The following is an 18,743-nucleotide window of genomic DNA, read 5'->3' as shown; positions in this document are numbered from 1 at the left end:
TCCTCCTTTGAGCAATGCTCCACGTATCCAAGTGGGGATCCAGGTGATCCCCCGGACCCTGTCCGAAGCGCTCACCGTCCTTCCAGGAGACAGCCCCGCGAGCCCCCCACAAACTCCTCTTCTCCAGCAGCTCTGTGCAAAACCCGGCTGAGGCAAAGCCTCACCCTTAAATAACCTCCCCCCGGAGGGACCCGCCCCTCCTCCTCATCATCTTAACAGCTCGCACCTGTGCCTGCTCTGAGCCCTCATCATGCTAACAGCTCGCACCTGTGGCTGCTCTGAGCCCTCATCAACTTAACAGCTCACACCTGCTGCTGTTGCCACTCTCCAACAGCGTCTCTTGGTCTCTCCCTCTCCAGCACACAGCCCACTTCTCACAGACACAGATCCAACAAAAATCTGCTACAGGTGTCGGCTTTTCTTAATCCACCTGTTTACACGATTAAAACACATATATGCATTGATGGTCATTGAGAGAAAGCTTTCCCCTGGAGAAAACAGTCCTTTTGCTGGCACACTTTGATACACCATGGCAAAAAGCAGAATCTGCACCAAATCCTAAGACCCCTGCCGAGGAACCCAGCCCTGCCTGGGACACCCAAAGCAGCAGACCTCGAAAAAGGAGGGGAAAAGTCAAGCTTGGAGTGGAAAAAGAGGATAGAAGTACAGCAGCCTTTAAAAATGCCTGCACAGAGCAATAGTGGGAACCAGACACATTTATTCTTTCCTTGCTTTCTGTGATGACATAAATAGGAAGTAAGAACACGTTAAACAAAAGGCAGAGCTAGGATTTTACAGGTCTTTATTTTGGCAGGCTGCATGACAAACGCCTCTTCCAGGACTGCGATGCCTTTTGGGGAATGGCAGAGAACGGAGGCAAAAGGTGCCGGGAGCCCTTTCTGTTCCCTTCAGCCCCTGCAGCTGCTCCGCTGGTTTCAGGGCACTCGCTTGGTTCGTTCCTAGAGAAAAAGGCTAGGGCATGATTTTCAAAACTACTGCCCGTCCCCAGTCAGAGTTTCCTACATTCCTGGGTACAAATGAGTGGATGGAGAGAGTGGATGGATGCTGTCCAGCAGTGTCCCCAGGGGCATCTGGAGTGTTCACACTGCTGAGCTGAGAAAAACTCACCAAACCCAGCCCAGGGGCCTGTGATCCTCCACCCACCCGGGGGAACTCCGGTCGCTGTAAACAGAGGCCACAGCACACACCAGGCTCTGCTGTGCCCGGTGAGGAGTCTCTGTATGAGCCCTGAGCCCTGGCATCGCCTCCCAAACACCACCGAGACCTCTTGTGTCATCAGAGAAAAGCCCTGGAGCAAACGTGTGTCCCCAGCACGATCAACAAGAGATGCAGAATTACCTCCTCAATAAAAACACTGTTTCTGATGGAAATGTTACCTCTGTCAACTGTGAGGATTTTATAGGAATACTGGCCCAAGAATTCAGTGACTTCAGGGATTCCATACCACAGGTGCCTGGGACTGCTTGGGCATCCAGAGTCTATAGTATTGGTTAAACTGGTAGAGCTGAGGATACTTAGCAGCTTTCAGGGACTCGGGATCTTTGTCACAGAGCTGGAACGTCACGCAGGGAGCAAGGGGTTCTCTCGGAGAGTGCAGGAGGCCAGTGAAAACAGCACCAAGGTCCTCCACGACGTCTGCTCCTAGAAAAGCCAAATAAATTAAACTATTGACATGAGCACGGACACTGGGGCAACCTTCCTTACTTTGGGCCTTGCCAGCAGCCCACAGAGCCTCACGCAGAAAAGAACTGATCGAGATCAAAAAGTGTTCCTAGTGACCTAGACAGGTGCTCCTGGCCGCTGAGGTACCTGAAAAACCCTCCAGACATCATCAGCTCTTGCTGAAGCAAATAATCCACCTTCACTGTGTTGTGCCAAAAACACGCCCGGCCCTTAACAGGGAGAGACCCTGCCAGGCACCGCCTCAGAGAAGAACCGAGCTGTACTGGGGGGACACACCCAGCCAACGTGTACGAGTTAAACAGAATTTTCTCTCAGAACTGGGACTTTCAGCACCCCCCAGGTGCTACTCGACTGCCACAGACACACAGAGGGCTTCGTGAGGTGCTCTGGGGTTGGCCAGTCCTGCTCCAAGCCCTGCTGATGCCCCGGTGGTTTTAAGGATGTCCTCAAGGAGGTGGTAGAACCTCACAGTGTTTGCCCCTGGAGCTTAATTTCTGAAGTTTTCCTTGGGAAACGCATCCACTTCCTACTTAGCAATGCAGTCCCCTCTCCCTGATCTCGGGAAGAGCTGCCCACAGGCACGGGAACCACCTTCCTCTCCTGATCGCCACGCTCTGCCCTTAAAACGCTGTGTTACTGAGGCCAGCTACTTCCACACCAAGACTGTCCATGCAGGGACAGTGTCCCTTCTCTTCAGGGTCAGGGAAAAAGGGCAGAAGCACCTACAGAGCTACAATGCCCCTCTTGAGCACAAAGCACCGTGAATCTGAACCTCCTGCTGCCTGCAGGGAAGATAATAAAATGCCTCAAGGTAAAAAATTATAAACGGTAAAAAATTATTACAAGAGGGTAGAAGTGATGCCGCTTTCACTCCACTGCTAGAAATGACACATAAAACAAAAAAAAAACCTGTACCTGTTCCGTTTTCAGACTGAAACAACAGCATATTCCTGGCTGCTCATGCAGCAGGGACAACAGCACTGAAGGGAAATGTTTGGATAATCACGTCTTCATTTAAAGAAAACCCAATTCCTTCATCTAAGCCATCACTGCCCTCCATCAGAACAGCCAGCACATCCATGACATCTAATAAGTGAAGGAAAAAATGTAAGCAGAGGATCCAGACTGACTGGGAAAACAACAGAGGTAGAATGCAACATTCCAGGAACACAAGGTAGCTTTTTAGTCACAAAAAAATGAAAAAAAAAAAAAAAACCACCCAAAAAAACTAAAAAAAAAAAACCCAAAAACCCCCAAAGGCACATTTGCCAGGCAATACAATGTTAGGGGCAGCACAAAAATCACAGCTGTACTTCACTCTGCCTTTCAAAGCTGCTGTCCAGCACAGGTTGCCCACAGAAGCTGTGGCTGCCCCCGGATCCCTGGAAGTGTCCAAGGCCAGGCTGGACAGGGCTTGGAGCACCCTGGCATGGTGGAAGGTGTCCCTGCCCATGGCAGGGGTGGAACGGGACGAGCTTTAAATAAAGGTGCCTTCCCATCCAAACCCTTCTGGGATTCCACGATTCTGTGAGCAGCCCCAGGCAGAAGGACTAGATTTCCATTGTGGTTCGGAAATGCTGCTGCAAGAGCACAAACAGATTTCAAATACTGTTCAAGTGGCACAACCACATCAAAAATTACGTCTGGGGGTAAAGTGGCAACTCTGCAATTCCAGCCTCTGATACCAAGGACACATGGAGGGCTGAATCCGGGGGGAGTTCGGGGTCCGAGTCGGGGTCGTCTTCATGAGCCACCAGCCTGGGGACCCAAAAATTGAAAGGAACCCCAAATCATGGGGGGGACCCAAAATTGGGGGGGTCCTGGGGGGCTCTGGAAGGTCTTTGGGGCATCCCAGGAGGAATTTTGGGGTGTCAGGGGGTTTTTGGGGAGTCATGAAGGGAATTTAGGGGGTCTCAGTGGAGTTTTGGGGCTCCCAGGAGGAATTTCAGGGACCCTGATGGGAATTTTGGGGGTCCCAGGGGGGCTTGTGGTGTCCTGAGGTAAATTTTGGGGGTCTCGGGTTTTTTGGAAGGAATTTTGGGGGTCCCGAGTAGAATTTTGTGGGTCCTCGGGAGGGGTCTGGGGTTCTGAAGGGAATTTTGGGGGTCTCAGGGAGTTTTTGGGGGGTGCCAGGAGGAATTTTGGGGTCCTGAAGGGAAATTTGGGGGTCCCAGGGGGGGTTTTGGGGTCCGAAAGGAAATTTTGGGAGTCCCAGGGGGGGTTTTGGTGTTGTGAAGGGAATTTTGGGCTTCCCAGGGGGTTTTTGGGAGGAATTTTGGGGGTCCTAAGTAGAATTTTGTGGGTCCTAGGGGGGGTTGGGGTCCTGAAGGGAATTTTGGGGGTCTCAGGGGGTTTTGGGGGGTCCCAGGAGGAATTTCGGGGACCCTGATAGGAATTTTGGGGCTCCTGGGGGGGGTTTTGGGGTCCCGAAGAGAATTTTGGGCGTGCCAGGGGGGTTTTGGAGTCCTGAGGAGAATTTTGAGGATCTCAGGTGGTTTTTGGGGGGAATTTCGGGGGTCCCGAGTAGAATTTTGGGGGTCCTTGGGGGTGTGGGGTTCTGAAGGGAATTTTGGGGGTCCCAGGGGGGTTTTTGGGGTCCTGAAGGGAATTTTGGGTGTTCCAGGGGGAGTTTTGGAGTCCTGGGGAGAATTTTGAGCGTCTCAGGGGGTTTTTGGGAGGAATTTTCGGGGTCCCGAGTAGAATTTTGGCGGTCCCAGGGGAGGTTTTGGGGTCCTGAAGGGAATTTTGGGCGTCCCATGGAAGGTTTTGAGGTCCTGGAGAGGTTTTTGGGGGGTTCTCAGGGAGTTTTTGGGGTCCCAGGAGCAATTTCAGGGGTCCTAAAGAGAAATTTGGAGGTCCCAGTGTGGAGTTGCGTTATTTGTATGTTTTATTATCCCTGTATTATGTATTGGTTTATTCCTTTGTACCCCCATGTACAACTTGGTTTATCCCCAGTTTTCCCGCCTTGTCCTCCCTTCCCGCCTTCCCAGTATCTATCCATCACCCTGAAAGAGGCATTTTACCCCCCCCAGGTGCCTTGTCTATCACTCAGTGCCCCTTCCCATCCATCCAGAAGCTTCTACTCAGGGCACCGGGTGATTGGGCGAGGACCTGGGGCTCCCCCCATATCCTTCCCCCATTGGACCCCACCATATTCCCCCATCCCGGAGCCACCCCCTATCCCTATCCCCATTGGTCGTTGGATACCCCTCCCTTACAGTTTATAAGCCAGTGCAAGCACCTTGTGCTTGTTCCTGTTGGCTGGCACCGTTCTAGGACATTTGGCCCCGTTGGGCTACAATAAACTCGGACTTAGCCCCCAGCAGGATCCGCTCTTCATTTACCACCGCGAGGCTTGCTAGCGCTGCTCGGGGCCCACAAAGGCACTCTCCAAACCCCAGCTGGGAGCGGCGGAGGGTGCCTCCATCGCCCGCCCTCGCCCCACAAGAGCTAGCCGGGGCTGAGAGAAAAGGGATTTGGGGCGGGAGCGCGGCAGCTGGCGCCCAACGTGCGGCCCCGTTTTCGCGGTGTTGGACCCCTCATTTGAGGATTGTAGGGTCGTGCGGACCCGAAGATCCCAGGACGTGTTTTGGGGTCCTGAAGGGAACTTTGGGGCTCCTGGAGAGGTTTTGGAGTCCTAGGGAGAATTTTGGGGGTCTCAGGGGCTTTTTGGGAGGAATTTTGGGGGTCTCGAGTAGAATTTTGGGGATCCTGAGGGAGGTTTGGGGGTCCTGAAAGGAATTTTGGGGATCTCAGGGGGTTTTTGGGGGTCCTAGATGGAATTTCAGGTGTCCTGGGGCCTATTTTGAGGGTCCCAGTGGGGTTTTGGGGGTCCCAGGGCGATTTCGGGGTCCCGAGGCTGATTTTGGGGGATCCTGCTGGGTTTTTCTGGGGGTCCCGGGAGTGTTTTTGGGGGATCCCGCTGGGTTTTTTTGGGGGTCCCGAGAGTGTTTTTGGGGTCCCCCTCTCACCAGTCCATGGCCGGTTCCACTCCCTGGTTCCCGGTCAGCGCCAGGGCCTTCGCCCTGCGGGACCGGAGGGCTCCCGCTTATTTTTGGGGGGGTTTTTGGCCTTTTCCCCATTTTTTGCCTTTCCCACATTTTTGGGCTCCTAAACCGTTTCTTTGTGTGATTTTCCCACATTTTCAGATCTTTTTCCCACTTTTCGGCTTTCGCCGACTTTGGTCACTTCCCCCCCATTTCCAATCCCATTTTCGCCCTTTCATCCCCAATTTTTGGGCTCTTTTCCCATTTTTAGTCACTTTCCCCCCATTTCCGCGTTCTCCCATCCCGACTCCGGGTTCCTTTTCCCGCTTTTTGTCCTTTTTTTCCCGTTTTTTCACTTTTTTCCCACATTTTTTTGGGCACTCTCCTGGCGCAGTTCCCGCGTCCGGTCCCTCGTGGCAGCTGCGCACGCGCAGGAGCCACCACAGAGACAGTCCATAGAGATGAATGGGAGGTCCTCCAGGAGCATAGAGACGAGCCGGAAGTTCCATGAAACCATAGAGATGAACAGGAAGTCCTCCAGAAACCATAGAGATGAACCGGAAGTTCCATAAGATCATAGAGACGACCAGGAAGTCCTCCAAAAACCATAGAGATGGGCTGGAAGTTCTATAAAACCATAGAGATGAACCAGAAGTCCTCCAGAAACCATAGAGACTAACCGGAAATTCCATAAAACCATAGAGATGAGCCGGAAGTCCTCCAGAAACCATAGAGACGAGCCGAAAGTTCCATTTTTGTGGAGAAATGATGGGAAACAAGCCCATTCTATAATGTCAACAAGTTTCAGTTTATTCCAAGCACACATGTACAGTTATACCCGTTATAATGAAGCTCATACATATTGCAAAACTGAGGGTCCTCATTGGTGTCTCTAGAACAGGTCAACCCCGCCTTTGGGGCTTTCTATGCTTGCTTTGTTTTCCCTCACACTTATCTCTTTGCTGACCATTCTGCTGCTGGGAACCAGCTCACCCAAGGACGTAAGGCGCCACCGCTGAGCTGCCTGCAGCCCAAAACCCACCCAAAAATACCCAAAAATTGTCCTAAAAACACCCCCAAAAAACCCACCCAAAAATACCCAAACCCTCCTAAAAATACCCAGAAAACTCACTATAAAATCCCCAAAACCAGCCCAAAACCCTCCCAAAAATACCCCAAAAAATCCACCCAAAAATACCCTAAAACCCACCAAAAAATACCCCAAAGCCATCTCAAGAATACCCAAAAACCCTGCCCAAAACGACCCTGAAACCCCAAATTAACCACTCTGAACCCCAAAATATCCCTGAGCTCCCCAAACCCCAAAATTTCTTCCCCAAACCCCAAAATTCACCCCTGACCCCCAAAATTCACTTCTGGGTCTCGTCCTCGGGGGCCGGTGGCTGCCGGGGCCCCCCCAGGCCCGAGGGCAGCGCTCCGAAACCCGGCGGGAGTTTGGGGTCCGAGTCGAGGTCATCCTTATGAGCCACCAGCCGGGAGACCCAAAAACCTGGGGAAACCCCGAATTGGGGGGGGACCCAAAATGGGGGGGGGGGGGGGGGGGGCGTGGGGAGTTCTGGAAGGTCTTTGGGGCATCCCAGGAGGAATTTTGGGGTGTCCAGGGGTTTTTGGGGAGTCGTGAAGGGAATTTTGGGCGTCTCCGGGAGTTTTTGGGGGGACCCAGGAGAAATTTCAGGGGTCCTAAAAGGAAATTTGGAGGTCCCAGGGGGTGTTTTGGGGTCCCGAAGGGAATTTTGGACCTCCCAGGGGGCGGTTTCGAGTCTTGGGGAGAATTTTGGGGGTCTCAGAGGGCTTTTGGGAGGAATTTTGGGGGTCCCGAGTAGAATTTTGGGCTTCCCGGGGGGCTTTTGGGGTCCTGAAGGGAATTTTGGGGGTCTCATGGGGTCTTTGGGGGTCCCAGGGGGGGTTTGAGATTCCAAAGAGAATCTTGGGGGTCCCAGGGGGATTTTTGGGGCTCCTAAAGGGAATTTTTGGCTTCCCGGTCAGCGCCAGCGTTGCGGTACGGACAGCTGCTGGCGCGGGACAGAAATCCGCAACGCGTGGTGGCATGGACAGTGGCCGGCGAGGGACAACAAGCCTCCCTCGCCGCTGCCATCCTTCTCCGGCGCCGCCGCTCAGCCGCCTTCAGCCCTCCCCTCTACTCACAGACTCGCCGCTCGCTCCCGCCCCTCGCCCGTCCCGGTGGTTTGGGGGTCGTGCCGGCTGCGGGGCTGCAGTACCACCCTGTGTCCACAAGGCGGCAGCACTTGTCCAGAGGGTCCGCGACAAGATGGCGGCCCGTGGGGACCTTGACGGAGAGAGGTGTTTTTTGCCGATGCCTGTCAGCTCCCGCCAAAAACCCGCACGCTCGCGGCGCTCCTGACCCCACAGCCCGTGTGCACGGCATCGGAACCGCCGCGGAAAATCCCGTCGGGGGGCGCCGGCGGTGCGGGCAATTCAGGCGGTGTAAAAAACAGACACGGGTCCTCGAATTTCAACGTCCTCGCCACTCCCAAGATGGCGGCCGCGGGCGGCGGGCTGCAGTGCCGCTCTCTTCCCACACGGTGGCAGCACTGCGCCGTCAGCAGCGAATGCCCCAAAGATCCGCGCGGGAAAGAACGGAACAAAAAACCTGCCTCGGACCCGATAGGAACCGAAAGAAAAAACCTTTCCTCTTAAACTGCATTTCAACAGAGTTTATTTTTACATTTTCACATTTATATTCACATTCGGATTTGTAATGTGTATTGATGTATAATTGTATTTTTATAATTTCTTACATTTATTCCTATTATATTTTATTCCATTTTATATTTTTATACGTATGTTAATATATTGCTTACATATTTCTATAGTTATATTTGTATTTCTAAAAGGTCAGTTATTGAGTTAAAAGGGAAAATAATCCCTGCGTCCTTTCTTAATCGGACAGTTTAGTCTTGAAAAGACCTTGCAACAAGAGTTAATTAGCTGTTTTGTGCCTTGCTAAGGGAAAAGCTGCCGAACTCGGGGCTGTGAGATGGTGTCACTGGTGGGAAATAATAAACACCCGAGTCCCAACACGGAATGCGACTCCCAGCCAGAGCCCTGGCAGCTTTCATGCTGGAGAAATGTGGAGAAATCCTGGAGAAATGTGGAAAATCCTCCAAAATCCTGGAGAAATGTGGAGAAATCCTGGAGAAATGTGGAAAATCCTCCAAAATCCTGGAGAAATGTGGAGAAATCCTGGAGAAATGTGGAAAATCCTCCAAAATCCTGGAGAAATGTGGAGAAATCCTGGAGAAATGTGGAGAAATCCTGCAAAGCCGGCAGGTTCAGGAGGCAGAGTGGCCCAAGGGACAGGGACAGGGCTCCTCCTGTCCGTGTGCAGCAGGAGAAACCTCCACGTCCAGTGGGATGGACTGGGACAAACTGGGATGAACTAGGACGAGCTCCCTCCCCTTCTCCCTGCCTCTCCTGGTTTAGGGTAATTTTGGGAGAAAAACCTCCAAAGGGGCTTCCTCTGGAAAAACAAATTCAAGCGGCCCCTCCCGTCAAGCTGGTTTGGGAGAAAGATTTCCCTGGAGAAAAGTGGGGAAAAGCTGGTTGTTTCGCAGGTAAAGCATTCACCGGCACCCAAAAACCCTAAAAATATCAAACCAAACAATCTCTTGCCGCTCCAAAAGCGACGACAAGCCCAGAAACGTCCCCCAGTGTGCTGCAGCCCGGCTCGGCCTCTCATCAGTCCCTCAGGTGGGCCAGGTGTGAGGAGGGGATTTTAAGGGTTCTCTTTTGTCAGGGGTCTGGTTTTGTTATCGGTACATTTAATTAGTGACCCCAATTTATCTGCTATCCATAAATTTGATTAGTGACTGACTGGAGCCAGCTTTGCCCACAATGGTGTTTGTGTGGGAAGGGGCTTGAGGGGGTTTTGGCAGGAAGGATTGTTGGGGTGTATCGGGGGGGATTTGGGGGAGCTGAGGCTTCTTGGGAGGGATTTGGGGACCCCAAGCCAGAGGCACCGGGAGACGCAAGGGCGGTTTGGGGGGGATCTGGGGGTCTCCAGAGTGTTTTGGGGGTGTCTCCGTGGAATTTGGGGTCACCGGGGCCTCGGGGGGAGCAGAAAGCACAGCAGGACCGCAGGGCGTGACTGAACAGCGTTTATTGGGGGGTGGTCGCCCCGTCACGGCCCCCCGTGACTGAGCAGGATTTATTGGGGGGTGGTCGCCCCGTCACGGCCCCCTGTGACTGAGCAGGGTTTATTGGGGGGTGGTCGCCCCGTCACGGCCCCCTGTGACTGAGCAGGGTTTATTGGGGGGTGGTCGCCCCGTCACGGCCCCCCCTCATCCCGACCCCCCCCCCCGCAGAGGCACCCGCAGCCCGGCGGGGCGGGGGGCGAGGGGGGTCGCCCCCCGACCCCTCCCCAGCCGGGGCGGCGGCGCTTCGGGGGCTGCGGGCAGCAGCGGGGCGGGTCGCGACAGCGACAGCGACAGCGCGGCTCGCGATGGAGAGCGGCGGGGCGGGGAGGGTCGCGATGGAGCGTGTCGCGATGGAGCGTGTCGCGATGGAGCGGGTCACGATGGAGCGGGTCCCGATGGAGCGGGTCGCGATGGAGCGGGTCGCGATGGAGCGGGTCGCGATGGAGCGGGTCGCGATGGAGCGGGTCCCGATGGAGCGGGTCCCGATGGAGCGGGTCGCGATGGAGCGGGTCCTGATGGAGCGGGTCGCGATGGAGCGTGTCGCGATGGAGCGGGTCACGATGGAGCGGGTCATGATGGAGCGGGTCGCGATGGAGCGGGTCGCGATGGAGTGGGTCGCGATGGAGCGGGTCACGATGGAGCGGGTCCTGATGGAGCGGGTCCCGATGGAGCGGGTCGCGATGGAGCGGGTCGCGACGGGCAGGGTCGCGATGGAGCGGGTCGCGATGGAGCGGGTCCCGATGGAGCGGGTCGCGATGGAGCGGGTCCCGATGGAGCGGGTCCCGATGGAGCGGGTCGCGATGGAGCGGGTCGCGATGGAGCGGGCGGCGCTGGGCTGTGTCGCGACAGAGCCGGCAGCAGCAGCATCGCGGCGGCTCCGCGTCCTGGGGGGCTCCGGGGGGCTCCGGGCTCCAGGGCCGGGGGTCCCAGGGGGGCTCCGGGCTCCAGAGCTGGGGGGTCCGGGGGGACCCGGCTGGGTCTAGGGGGGGCCAGGTGGGATCTGGGGAATCCCAGAGGGGTCCCGGGACACCCGCGGGGTCCTGGCGGGGTCTCGAGGGGTCCCAGGGGGGTCTCGGGGGCTCCGGGTCCCAGAGCTGGGGGGTCCGGGCGGGCCTGGGCAGCTCCGGGCTCCAGGGGCTGGGGTCCCACGGGGGTCTGGGGGGGTTCGGGGAGTCCCACGGGAATCTCGGGGCGTCCCACGGGGATCTGGGGCGGTTCGGGGGGTCCCACGGGGGTCGGGGGGGGACGGGGGGTGCCTTGCGGGGCTCGCGGCTCCAGAGCTGGGGGGCCCGGGAGGGTCTGGGAGGGGCTCGGGGTGGGTCCGGGGAACCCCAGGGCAGTCTTGGGGGCTCCCAGGGGGCGCGGGAGGGACCCGGGGGGTCCCAGGGGGTCTCGGTTCTCCAGATTTTGGGGGCCCGAGGGGGTCTGGGGGCGCGGGGGACTCTCCCGGGTGGAGGGTCCGGGCTGAAGGCTGGGGGGGCCGTGGGGGTCCAGCCTGCATCCCCCCCCATCTTCTCCTCCTCCTCTCCATGGGGCAGCTGTGGGGACCCCCAAAAGGGGGAGGGTGGCGGCGGGAGCCCCCCGGGGCCCCCCCAGGTCTGGGGGAGCCCCCCGGGGGTCTCATCCTCGGCTGAGCTCCAAGAGAAAGGGTTCTGGGGAGAGAGGGGGGCATCAGCAAAACGCCCCCAAAAGCAGTGGGGGCTCCCCCGGACCCCCCAAACCACACACTCACCTTCCACTCTCCGAGGGCTCCGAAAATGGGGCTGGGGGCGCGGGGGAGCTGCAGGGAGAGGTGGGGAGCAGTTTTAGGGGTAAATCTGGAGCAATTTGGGAGCGTTTGGGGGGCGCTTTTTGGAGCACTCACTGTATCCACAACACCGAGTGGGCTGGGGGTCCCAGCAGGGGGGTCCCCCGCATCCCACCCCCCCAAAATGAGCGCTGGGCCTGGGGGTCCTGGCCTCGCCTCTCCCTGCGGCGCGCCCTGACCTGCTGGAGACAACGCTTTATTTGGGGAGGGAAATACAAAGGTAAAAAAAACCCCTTTGTGGTAAAGACCCGGTACCTGGGAGCTGGGCGGGGGTCCGGTGGGCCAGCAAGACCCCCAGGTCCAGGGGTCCCCGCTGGTGCCTCCTGAGCGCGGCCACGAGCCCGCGGCGCCGCTCGCTCACCAGCTCCCGCCCCACGAACGCCCCGAAGCCCACCAGCAGCGAGCCCAGGCCGGCTGCCAGCTCCTTCAGCGGCTCGCCCGGGACCCCCTCCTCAATTTGGGGGGCTGGCGAGGGGCTGTCCCCGCTGGGGCTCAGCAGGCGCCGCACGTCCAGCGACTTGACCATGTGGTTAAACATGCCGCGGTGGGACAGGCGGTTCTGGGTGATCACCACGGGCTTTGGGGGGCGCAGGGGGCTCCCCAGGGCGAGACCCCTGCCCGGGCGGGGCAGCAGCCAGGGGGGGGCCCGCTGGGAACCCCCCACGGGCAGCCTGGGGCCAAACTTGGCGGCGTTGCGCTCCCGCTTGGTCCGCAGGCGCTTGGATTTGAGGGGGATTTTGGCCGGGGCGGCGAGCGGGCGGCTCATGGCGGCGGCTGGGGAAAAGATGGGAAAAAGGAGGTGTTTGAGGAGTTTTCACCCTTCAGGTGCCACCCACCGCCTCCAAGGATCCCCGTTCCCTCCATGGAGCCCCTTGGCACTCACAGGACACCAGTTCACCCAACAACCCAGGACCTCACAATTATTCCCCAGATTCCCCTCATTTCCACCTCAAAACCCATCATTTCCCCCTCAGATACCCCCCAAAATCCCCAGTACCCCCTGAAGGGCTCTCAGACCCCATTCCAACCCCCATTTCCCCCTCAGGGTCTCCCATTACCCTTAGGACGCAGAGTTCCCCTCAAAACCCCTCATTTCCACCTCAAAACCCCTCATTTCCCCCTCAGATACCCCCCAAAATCCCCAATACCCCCTGAAAGGTCCTCAGACCCCATTCCAACCCCCATTTCGCCCTCAGGGTCTCCTGTTACCCTTAGGACCCAGAGTTCCCCTCAAAACCCCTCATTTCCACCTCAAAACCCCTCATTTCCCCCTCAGATACCCCCCAAAATCCCCAGTACCCCCTGAAAGGTCCTCAGACCCCATTCCAACCCCCATTTCCCCCTCAGGGTCTCCCATTACCCTTAGGACCCAGAGTTCCCCTCAAAACCCCTCAGTTCCCCCTCAGACAACCCCAATACCCCCGAAGAGCTCTCAGGCCCCACTCCAACCCCCATTCCCCCTCAGATCTGCCCCCAGAGCCCCTCCATTCCTCTCCAGGACCCGTATTTCCCTTCAGCACTCCCAAATTTCCCCATTTTTCCCCCAATTCCCCCACCCCACCTGCCCCCCCCCCCCCCGCCTCACGGTGGGCGGGGCCAGCGCCGGCGGCCGTTAGGCGCTTGAATTTTCCCGCGCTTCGCTGCGATTGGTCCGCGGGCCCCAGGGCTCGGCCGCTGATTGGCTGAGGGCGCAGAGGCGGGAAAGGCGCTGCGAGGGAGGGGTCTCCGTGAGAACGGGGGGGGCAAGTCTGAGGGGAGTTGGGAAAAATGAGGGAAAAAAGGGAAAAAAATTAAAAATCGGGGGCAAAAGGGGAGAAATGGGGCGCAGTGAGGGAAATTTGGGGTAACTGAGAGGGAAAATGGGAGGAGAACAGAGAGAATGGGAAGTAATGGAAATTGGGGGAAAATGGGAGAATGGGGGGGTATGAAAAACGCCAATCACGTGCCTTTTTAAATTTTAAAAGTTTAATAATAATAAAATGGTTATAGAAATAGTAACATAATTAGAGTAATAAAGTTTAGAATTAGAATTAGAACAGAGAGAATGGGAAATAATGGAAATTGGGGAAAAATGGGAGAATGGGGGGGTATGAAAAACGCCAATCACGTGGCTTTTTAAATTTTAAAAGTTTAATAATAATAAAATGGTTATAGAAATAGTAACACAATTAGAGTAATAAAGTTTAGAATTAGGGCAACTACAAGGCAATAAAAAGCAAAGAATTACGGATGTCCGGATGATCAAAGTCACGAAAAGCACACCGTGTGAACAAAGGAATTACCCTTAAACTAATACACTTGTTGTATATTCATATATCTTTCATGGTTATGCATACATTCTATTTAAAACAAGAAACTTGGAGAAGGGAGCAAATGGGATAGAATGGGGGATTTGGGAATAATAGGAAAAATTGGGAGAAATGGGCGAAAAACCGGATAAAATGTGGGAAACTTTGGATAATGGGGTAAAATAGGGGGAAACATGATAATGGGGTAAAATGGGGAATTTTGAGGAAATTAGGGACAATGGGGGGAAACCAGTGGTCTCACCCTCATTATTTATTCACAACTTATTAAAGATTAATTAATTGTTTATTAGCGATTCATCAGCTCCAGTTTTATTTTGGGGAGGGGCTTGGCATCAGCGCCGCCTTGAGATACCAAAGCAAAGCCTTCGTGGGGTCGGGGGGCACACAGGGGTTTGGGGAGGGGTCTTTGGGACCCCCCCTCATTTTTGGGGGGCTTTTAAGGCTTCTCCAGGAGCCCGTCGGCAGGGGGGGTACCCACGTCCTGGTAGGTGGGCTGAACCCCCCGGGAAATGTCCTCGTACATGGAGCACTCATCCAGGTTCAGCCCCTGGGGAGGGAAATTGGGGTCAGGGGTTTGGTTTGGGGTGAAGGACCCCCCCCAAACACACCCCAGACCCTTTTTTGGGGGGTTCAGGGTGTCACTGCCCACCCCCCCAGGTCACCTCATAAAGGTTTTCCTCCTCCAGGGAGATTTTCTTGGGCTGGAGGAGCCGCTCATTGGCCCAGCGCTTCTGGGAGGGGGAAAAAAGGGGTACAGGGGGGTTTGAGGGGGGGATTTGGGGGAAAAAATGGGGATTTGGGGTGATGGGGGCAAAAAAAGGGGTACAGGGGGGTTTGAGGGGGGATTTGGGGGAAAAAGGGGTACAGAGGGGTTTGAGGGGGGGATTTGGGGTGATGGGGGCAAAAAAGGGGTACAGGGGGGATTGGGGAGGAATTGAATGGGAAACTGGGGGTCTTAGGGGGGGAATTAAGGGTGGCAGGGGGTATTTAGGGGCATCTGGAAGGGGATTTTGGGGAACCAGGAGGAATTGGGGTTGTCAGGACTGAAACATCAGGGACAGCAGGATCGGGACCAGGGATACCAGGACTGGGATTGGGGACACCAGGGCCGGGATTGGGGACACCAGGGCCGGGATTGGGGACACCAGAACCCCGAATTAGGGGCGGGGGTCCCCCCGGAGCCCCCTCCTCACCCTGAAGAGCAGCAGCAGCCCCGGCCCCGCAGCACACAGCAGCAGCAGCACTCCCTGCGCCGTCATGATCCTGTTCTTGGTGGCGTCTGCCAGGTCCAGGAACGGCACGGGCACGGGCTCTGCCGGAGCAGCCCGGCTCAGCCGCCCCGAAAACCTCCCCAAAACCCCCTCCGGGAGACCCCGCCCCAAAATCCCCAAGGGACCTCCGCCCCAAAACCCACCCCAAAATCCCCAGGGACCTCCGCCCCAAAACCTCCCCAAAATCCCCCCAAAATCCCCAGGAACTCTCGCCCCAAGAGCCCCCCGGGAGACCCCCACCCCAAACCCCCTCGGGAGCCCCCCACTCACCGAGGACCCTGACGAAGGTGCCGCAGGACTGCGCGGATGCATTCCTGAAGCTCACCCGGCAGAAGTAGAGCCCGCTGTGGTTGTGCTCCAGGTGCGCGAAGCTCAGCCTGGAGACCCCCGAGTCCCCCTGGCCCACCCAGCGCCCCCCGCCCTGGGCCGGCAGCTCCTGGGGCCAGGGGCACCCAAAGGTGCGGCCGCCGGGACACACCTGCAGCCAGGTGACGTCGGCGTCCGGCGGCTCGAAGCGGCACTCCAGGCTCAGGGACTCCCCGAGCTCGGCGGTCACGGAGGTGGGCACGGGCTGGACGTGGACCCCTCCCCCGGAGCCGCAGGAGAAGCCCCCGGGCCGGGTGGGCACCGTCAGCGCGGGGGTCTCCGGGCGTGAGGTGGGAGAGGCGAAGAAGGAGAGGTTGTGGCACTTGGAACCTGGGGGGACAAATTGGTGGGGGGGGTCGCTGAGGGGCGCTGACCCCGTTTGGGGAGGTCAGTGTGGACCCCCGTGTGTGGGGGTCTCACACAGGGGATCCCTGCACCCCCCCGTGGGTGGGGGTCTCCGGGCGTGGGGTGGGAGAGGCGAGGAAGGAGAGGTTGTGGCACTTGGAACCTGGGGGGGACAAATTGGTGGGGGGGGTCGCTGAGGGGCGCTGACCCCGTTTGGGGAGGTCAGTGTGGACCCCCGTGGGTGGGGGTCTCCGGGCGTGGGGCGGGAGAAGCGGGGAAGGAGCTGTTGTGGCACTTGGAACCTGGGGGGACAAATTGGGGGATCACGGAGGGGCGCTGACCCCGTTTTGGGGGATCCCTGCACCCCCCGTGGGTGGGGGTCTTACACGGGGACCCTGCAGGTGGCACCGGGGGGAACCCCAGCCCTGCTGCCCCCCAATTCCTGCTCTGCCCCCCCAGTTCCAGCTCTGCCCCCCCAGTTCCAGCTCTGTCCTCTCAATTTCAGCTCTGCCCCCCCAGTTCCAGCTCTGTCCTCTCAATTTCAGCTCTGCCCCCCCAATTCCTGCTCTGCCCCCCCAATTCCTGCTCTGCCCCCCCAGTTCCAGCTCTTCCCCCCCAGTTTCAGCTCTGTCCTCTCAATTTCAGCTCTGTCCTCTCAATTTCAGCTCTGCCCCCCCAGTTCCAGCTCTGCCCCCCCCCAAATTTCAGTTCTGCCCCCCCAGTTTCAGTTCTGCCCCCCCAGTTTCAGCCCTGGCTGGGGACGGAAGTTGGGGGGGGTCCCAGGGGTGACACCGGCCCAGGTGGCTGGGGGGAAGCACCCGGAGGTTGTTTTTGGTTTTGGGGTCCCCCTGAGACCCCCTAAGGGGTTCAGGAGGGACCCATGGCCGTGGGTAACAGGGGACCCGCCCTTAAGGGGGGTGGGCACAGGTGGGACCACCCAAAATCCCCAGACCCAAACCCTGAGACCCCGGAAGTCCTGAAACACCCCAAAAACCAGAGATGAGATCCTCAAGACCCCCAAGACCCCGGAAATGAGACCCTGGAACTCCTGAAACCCCCAGACCCAAACCCTGGGACCCCCAAGAGCCTCAGCCCCAAACCCCGACACCCCAGAACCCCTCAAACCCCCCCCAGATCCAAACTCAAACCCCGAGACCCCCGAAGCCCCCAGCCCCCCCATCCCCCCCAGCGATACCTGGGAGGAGGAGGAGGAGGCTGAGGGTGAGGAGGGGGCTCGGGACCCCCCGTTTTGGGGGAGCCCCCCGGATTTGGGGAGCAGCCGCCATCAGCTGCGTGCGCCCAGGCCCGGCAGGAGATTCGCCCCAGTGCCCCGGGGGGAGGGAAGTGGGGGCGGCCCGCCCCAAAGTCCCCAGGGACCCCCGCCCCAAAATCCCCCTCTAAAATCCCCAGGGAACCCGCCCCAAAATCCCCAGGGACCCCCGCCCCAAAATCCCCCCCCCAAAATCCCCCGGGACCCCAGAGGAGGGGACGGGGTGCGCGGGGGGCTTGGGGAATGGAGGATCTCGTGTTGGGCTCTCGGGATTTGGGTCTGGGGGCTCAGGAGTCCAGGGGTCTCAGCACCGGGATGTCACAGTCCGGCTCTGGGGGGTCTCAGGGGTGCCAAGATTTGGGTCAGGGGGCTCAGAGGATCCCCGAGTCACGGGCGTTCCTGGCACTGGAGTGGGGGTCTCGTTGGGGTGGCTCTGTGGGTCACACCCCGCGAGGGTTCCGTGGGTCCCACGCCATGGGGTTCTGTGGGTCCCACCCGTGGGTCCCACCCCATGGGGTTCCACCCGTGGGGGTTCCGTGGGTCCCACCCCATGGGGTTCTGTGGGTCCCACCCGTGGGTCCCACCCCATGGGGTTCCACCCGTGGGGGTTCCGTGGGTCCCACCCCATGGGGTTCTGTGGGTCCCACCCGTGGGTCCCACCCCATGGGGTTCCACCCGTGGGGTGGCTCTGTGGGTCCCACCCCATGGGGTTCTGTGGGTCCCGTGGGGGTTCCGTGGGTCCCACCCCATGGGGTTCTGTGGGTCCCGTGGGGGTTCCGTGGGTCCCACCCCATGGGGTTCTGTGGGTCCCACCCGTGGGTCCCACCCCATGGGGTTCCACCCGTGGGGGTTCCGTGGGTCCCACCCCATGGGGTTCTGTGGGTCCCACCCCATGGGGTTCTGTGGGTCCCACCCCATGGGGTTCTGTGGGTCCCGTGGGGGTTCCGTGGGTCCCACCCCATGGGGTTCTGTGGGTCCCGTGGGGGTTCCGTGGGTCCCACCCCATGGGGTTCTGTGGGTCCCGTGGGGGTTCCGTGGGTCCCACCCCATGGGGTTCCGTGGGTCCCACCCCATGGGGTTCTGTGGGTCCCACCCCATGGGGTTCTGTGGGTCCCACCCCATGGGGTTCTGTGGGTCCCGTGGGGGTTCCGTGGGTCCCACCCCATGGGGTTCTGTGGGTCCCGTGGGGGTTCCGTGGGTCCCACCCCATGGGGTTCCACCCGTGGGGGTTCCGTGGGTCCCACCCCATGGGGTTCTGTGGGTCCCGTGGGGGTTCCGTGGGTCCCACCCCATGGGGGCTCTGTGGGTCCCATCCCGTGGGTCCCACACCCCGGGGGGGATCCGTGGGTCCCACCCGTGGGTCCCACGCCACTTCCTGCAGGAAGCTCCTGCGACGCCCGGGAACGCCTTTTTCCTACCCAAAAATACCCGAACCCCCCCAAAAAACACACGAAACCACCCCAAACCCCCGACCCCGCCCCGGGAACGCCTTTTTCCGCCCCAAAAA

At 58.5% G+C, this 18,743-nt stretch overlaps 2 protein-coding genes across 2 annotated transcripts; both read right to left on the bottom strand.

The window, feature by feature from the left end:
* Positions 1-700: 700 nt before the first annotated feature.
* LOC144248006 (uncharacterized) lies at positions 701-13,656 on the bottom strand. Its single transcript, XM_085564609.1, has 7 exons — positions 11,931-13,656; positions 11,733-11,854; positions 10,665-11,520; positions 7,705-10,256; positions 5,676-5,722; positions 2,620-2,790; positions 701-1,662 (listed from the first exon to the last, which is right to left on the bottom strand). Exons 1-4 carry the CDS (start codon positions 12,439-12,441, stop codon positions 10,000-10,002), a joined length of 1,746 nt encoding a protein of 581 aa, XP_085420735.1. The 5' UTR covers positions 12,442-13,656; the 3' UTR covers positions 701-1,662; positions 2,620-2,790; positions 5,676-5,722; positions 7,705-9,999.
* Positions 13,657-14,245: 589 nt separating this feature from the next.
* On the bottom strand, positions 14,246-17,775 carry CD79A (CD79a molecule). Its single transcript, XM_085564608.1, has 5 exons — positions 17,162-17,775; positions 15,526-15,951; positions 15,178-15,296; positions 14,647-14,715; positions 14,246-14,531 (listed from the first exon to the last, which is right to left on the bottom strand). The coding sequence occupies exons 1-5, from the start codon at positions 17,250-17,252 to the stop codon at positions 14,421-14,423; spliced, it is 816 nt and encodes a 271-aa protein (XP_085420734.1). The 5' UTR covers positions 17,253-17,775; the 3' UTR covers positions 14,246-14,420.
* Positions 17,776-18,743: the final 968 nt, after the last annotated feature.

Source organism: Lonchura striata, chromosome 33 (genome assembly GCF_050655825.1).
Source record: "Lonchura striata isolate lonStrDom1 chromosome 33, ASM5065582v1, whole genome shotgun sequence".
NCBI classification, from domain to species: Eukaryota; Metazoa; Chordata; class Aves; order Passeriformes; family Estrildidae; genus Lonchura; species Lonchura striata.
This window is presented reverse-complemented; position numbering and strand designations above follow the sequence as displayed.

Excerpts from the sequence above, each read along its gene's own strand:
- CD79A (XM_085564608.1), bottom strand. The coding sequence starts at position 17,252 with ATGGCGGCTGCTCCCCAAATCCGGGGGGCTCCCCCAAAACGGGGGGTC. Across the intron at positions 15,297-15,525 it reads CACCTTCGTCAGGGTCCTCG|AGCCCGTGCCCGTGCCGTTC; the intron begins GTGAGTGGGGGG and ends CTGCTCCGGCAG. Across the intron at positions 14,532-14,646 it reads AGGAGGAAAACCTTTATGAG|GGGCTGAACCTGGATGAGTG; the intron begins GTGACCTGGGGG and ends TTCCCTCCCCAG.
- LOC144248006 (XM_085564609.1), bottom strand. The coding sequence starts at position 12,441 with ATGAGCCGCCCGCTCGCCGCCCCGGCCAAAATCCCCCTCAAATCCAAG. Across the intron at positions 11,855-11,930 it reads GACCCCCGCCCAGCTCCCAG|GTCAGGGCGCGCCGCAGGGA; the intron begins GTACCGGGTCTT and ends TGTCTCCAGCAG. Across the intron at positions 10,257-10,664 it reads TCGCGACCCGCTCCATCGCG|CGCTCCATCGTGACCCGCTC; the intron begins ACCCGCTCCATC and ends TCCATCGGGACC.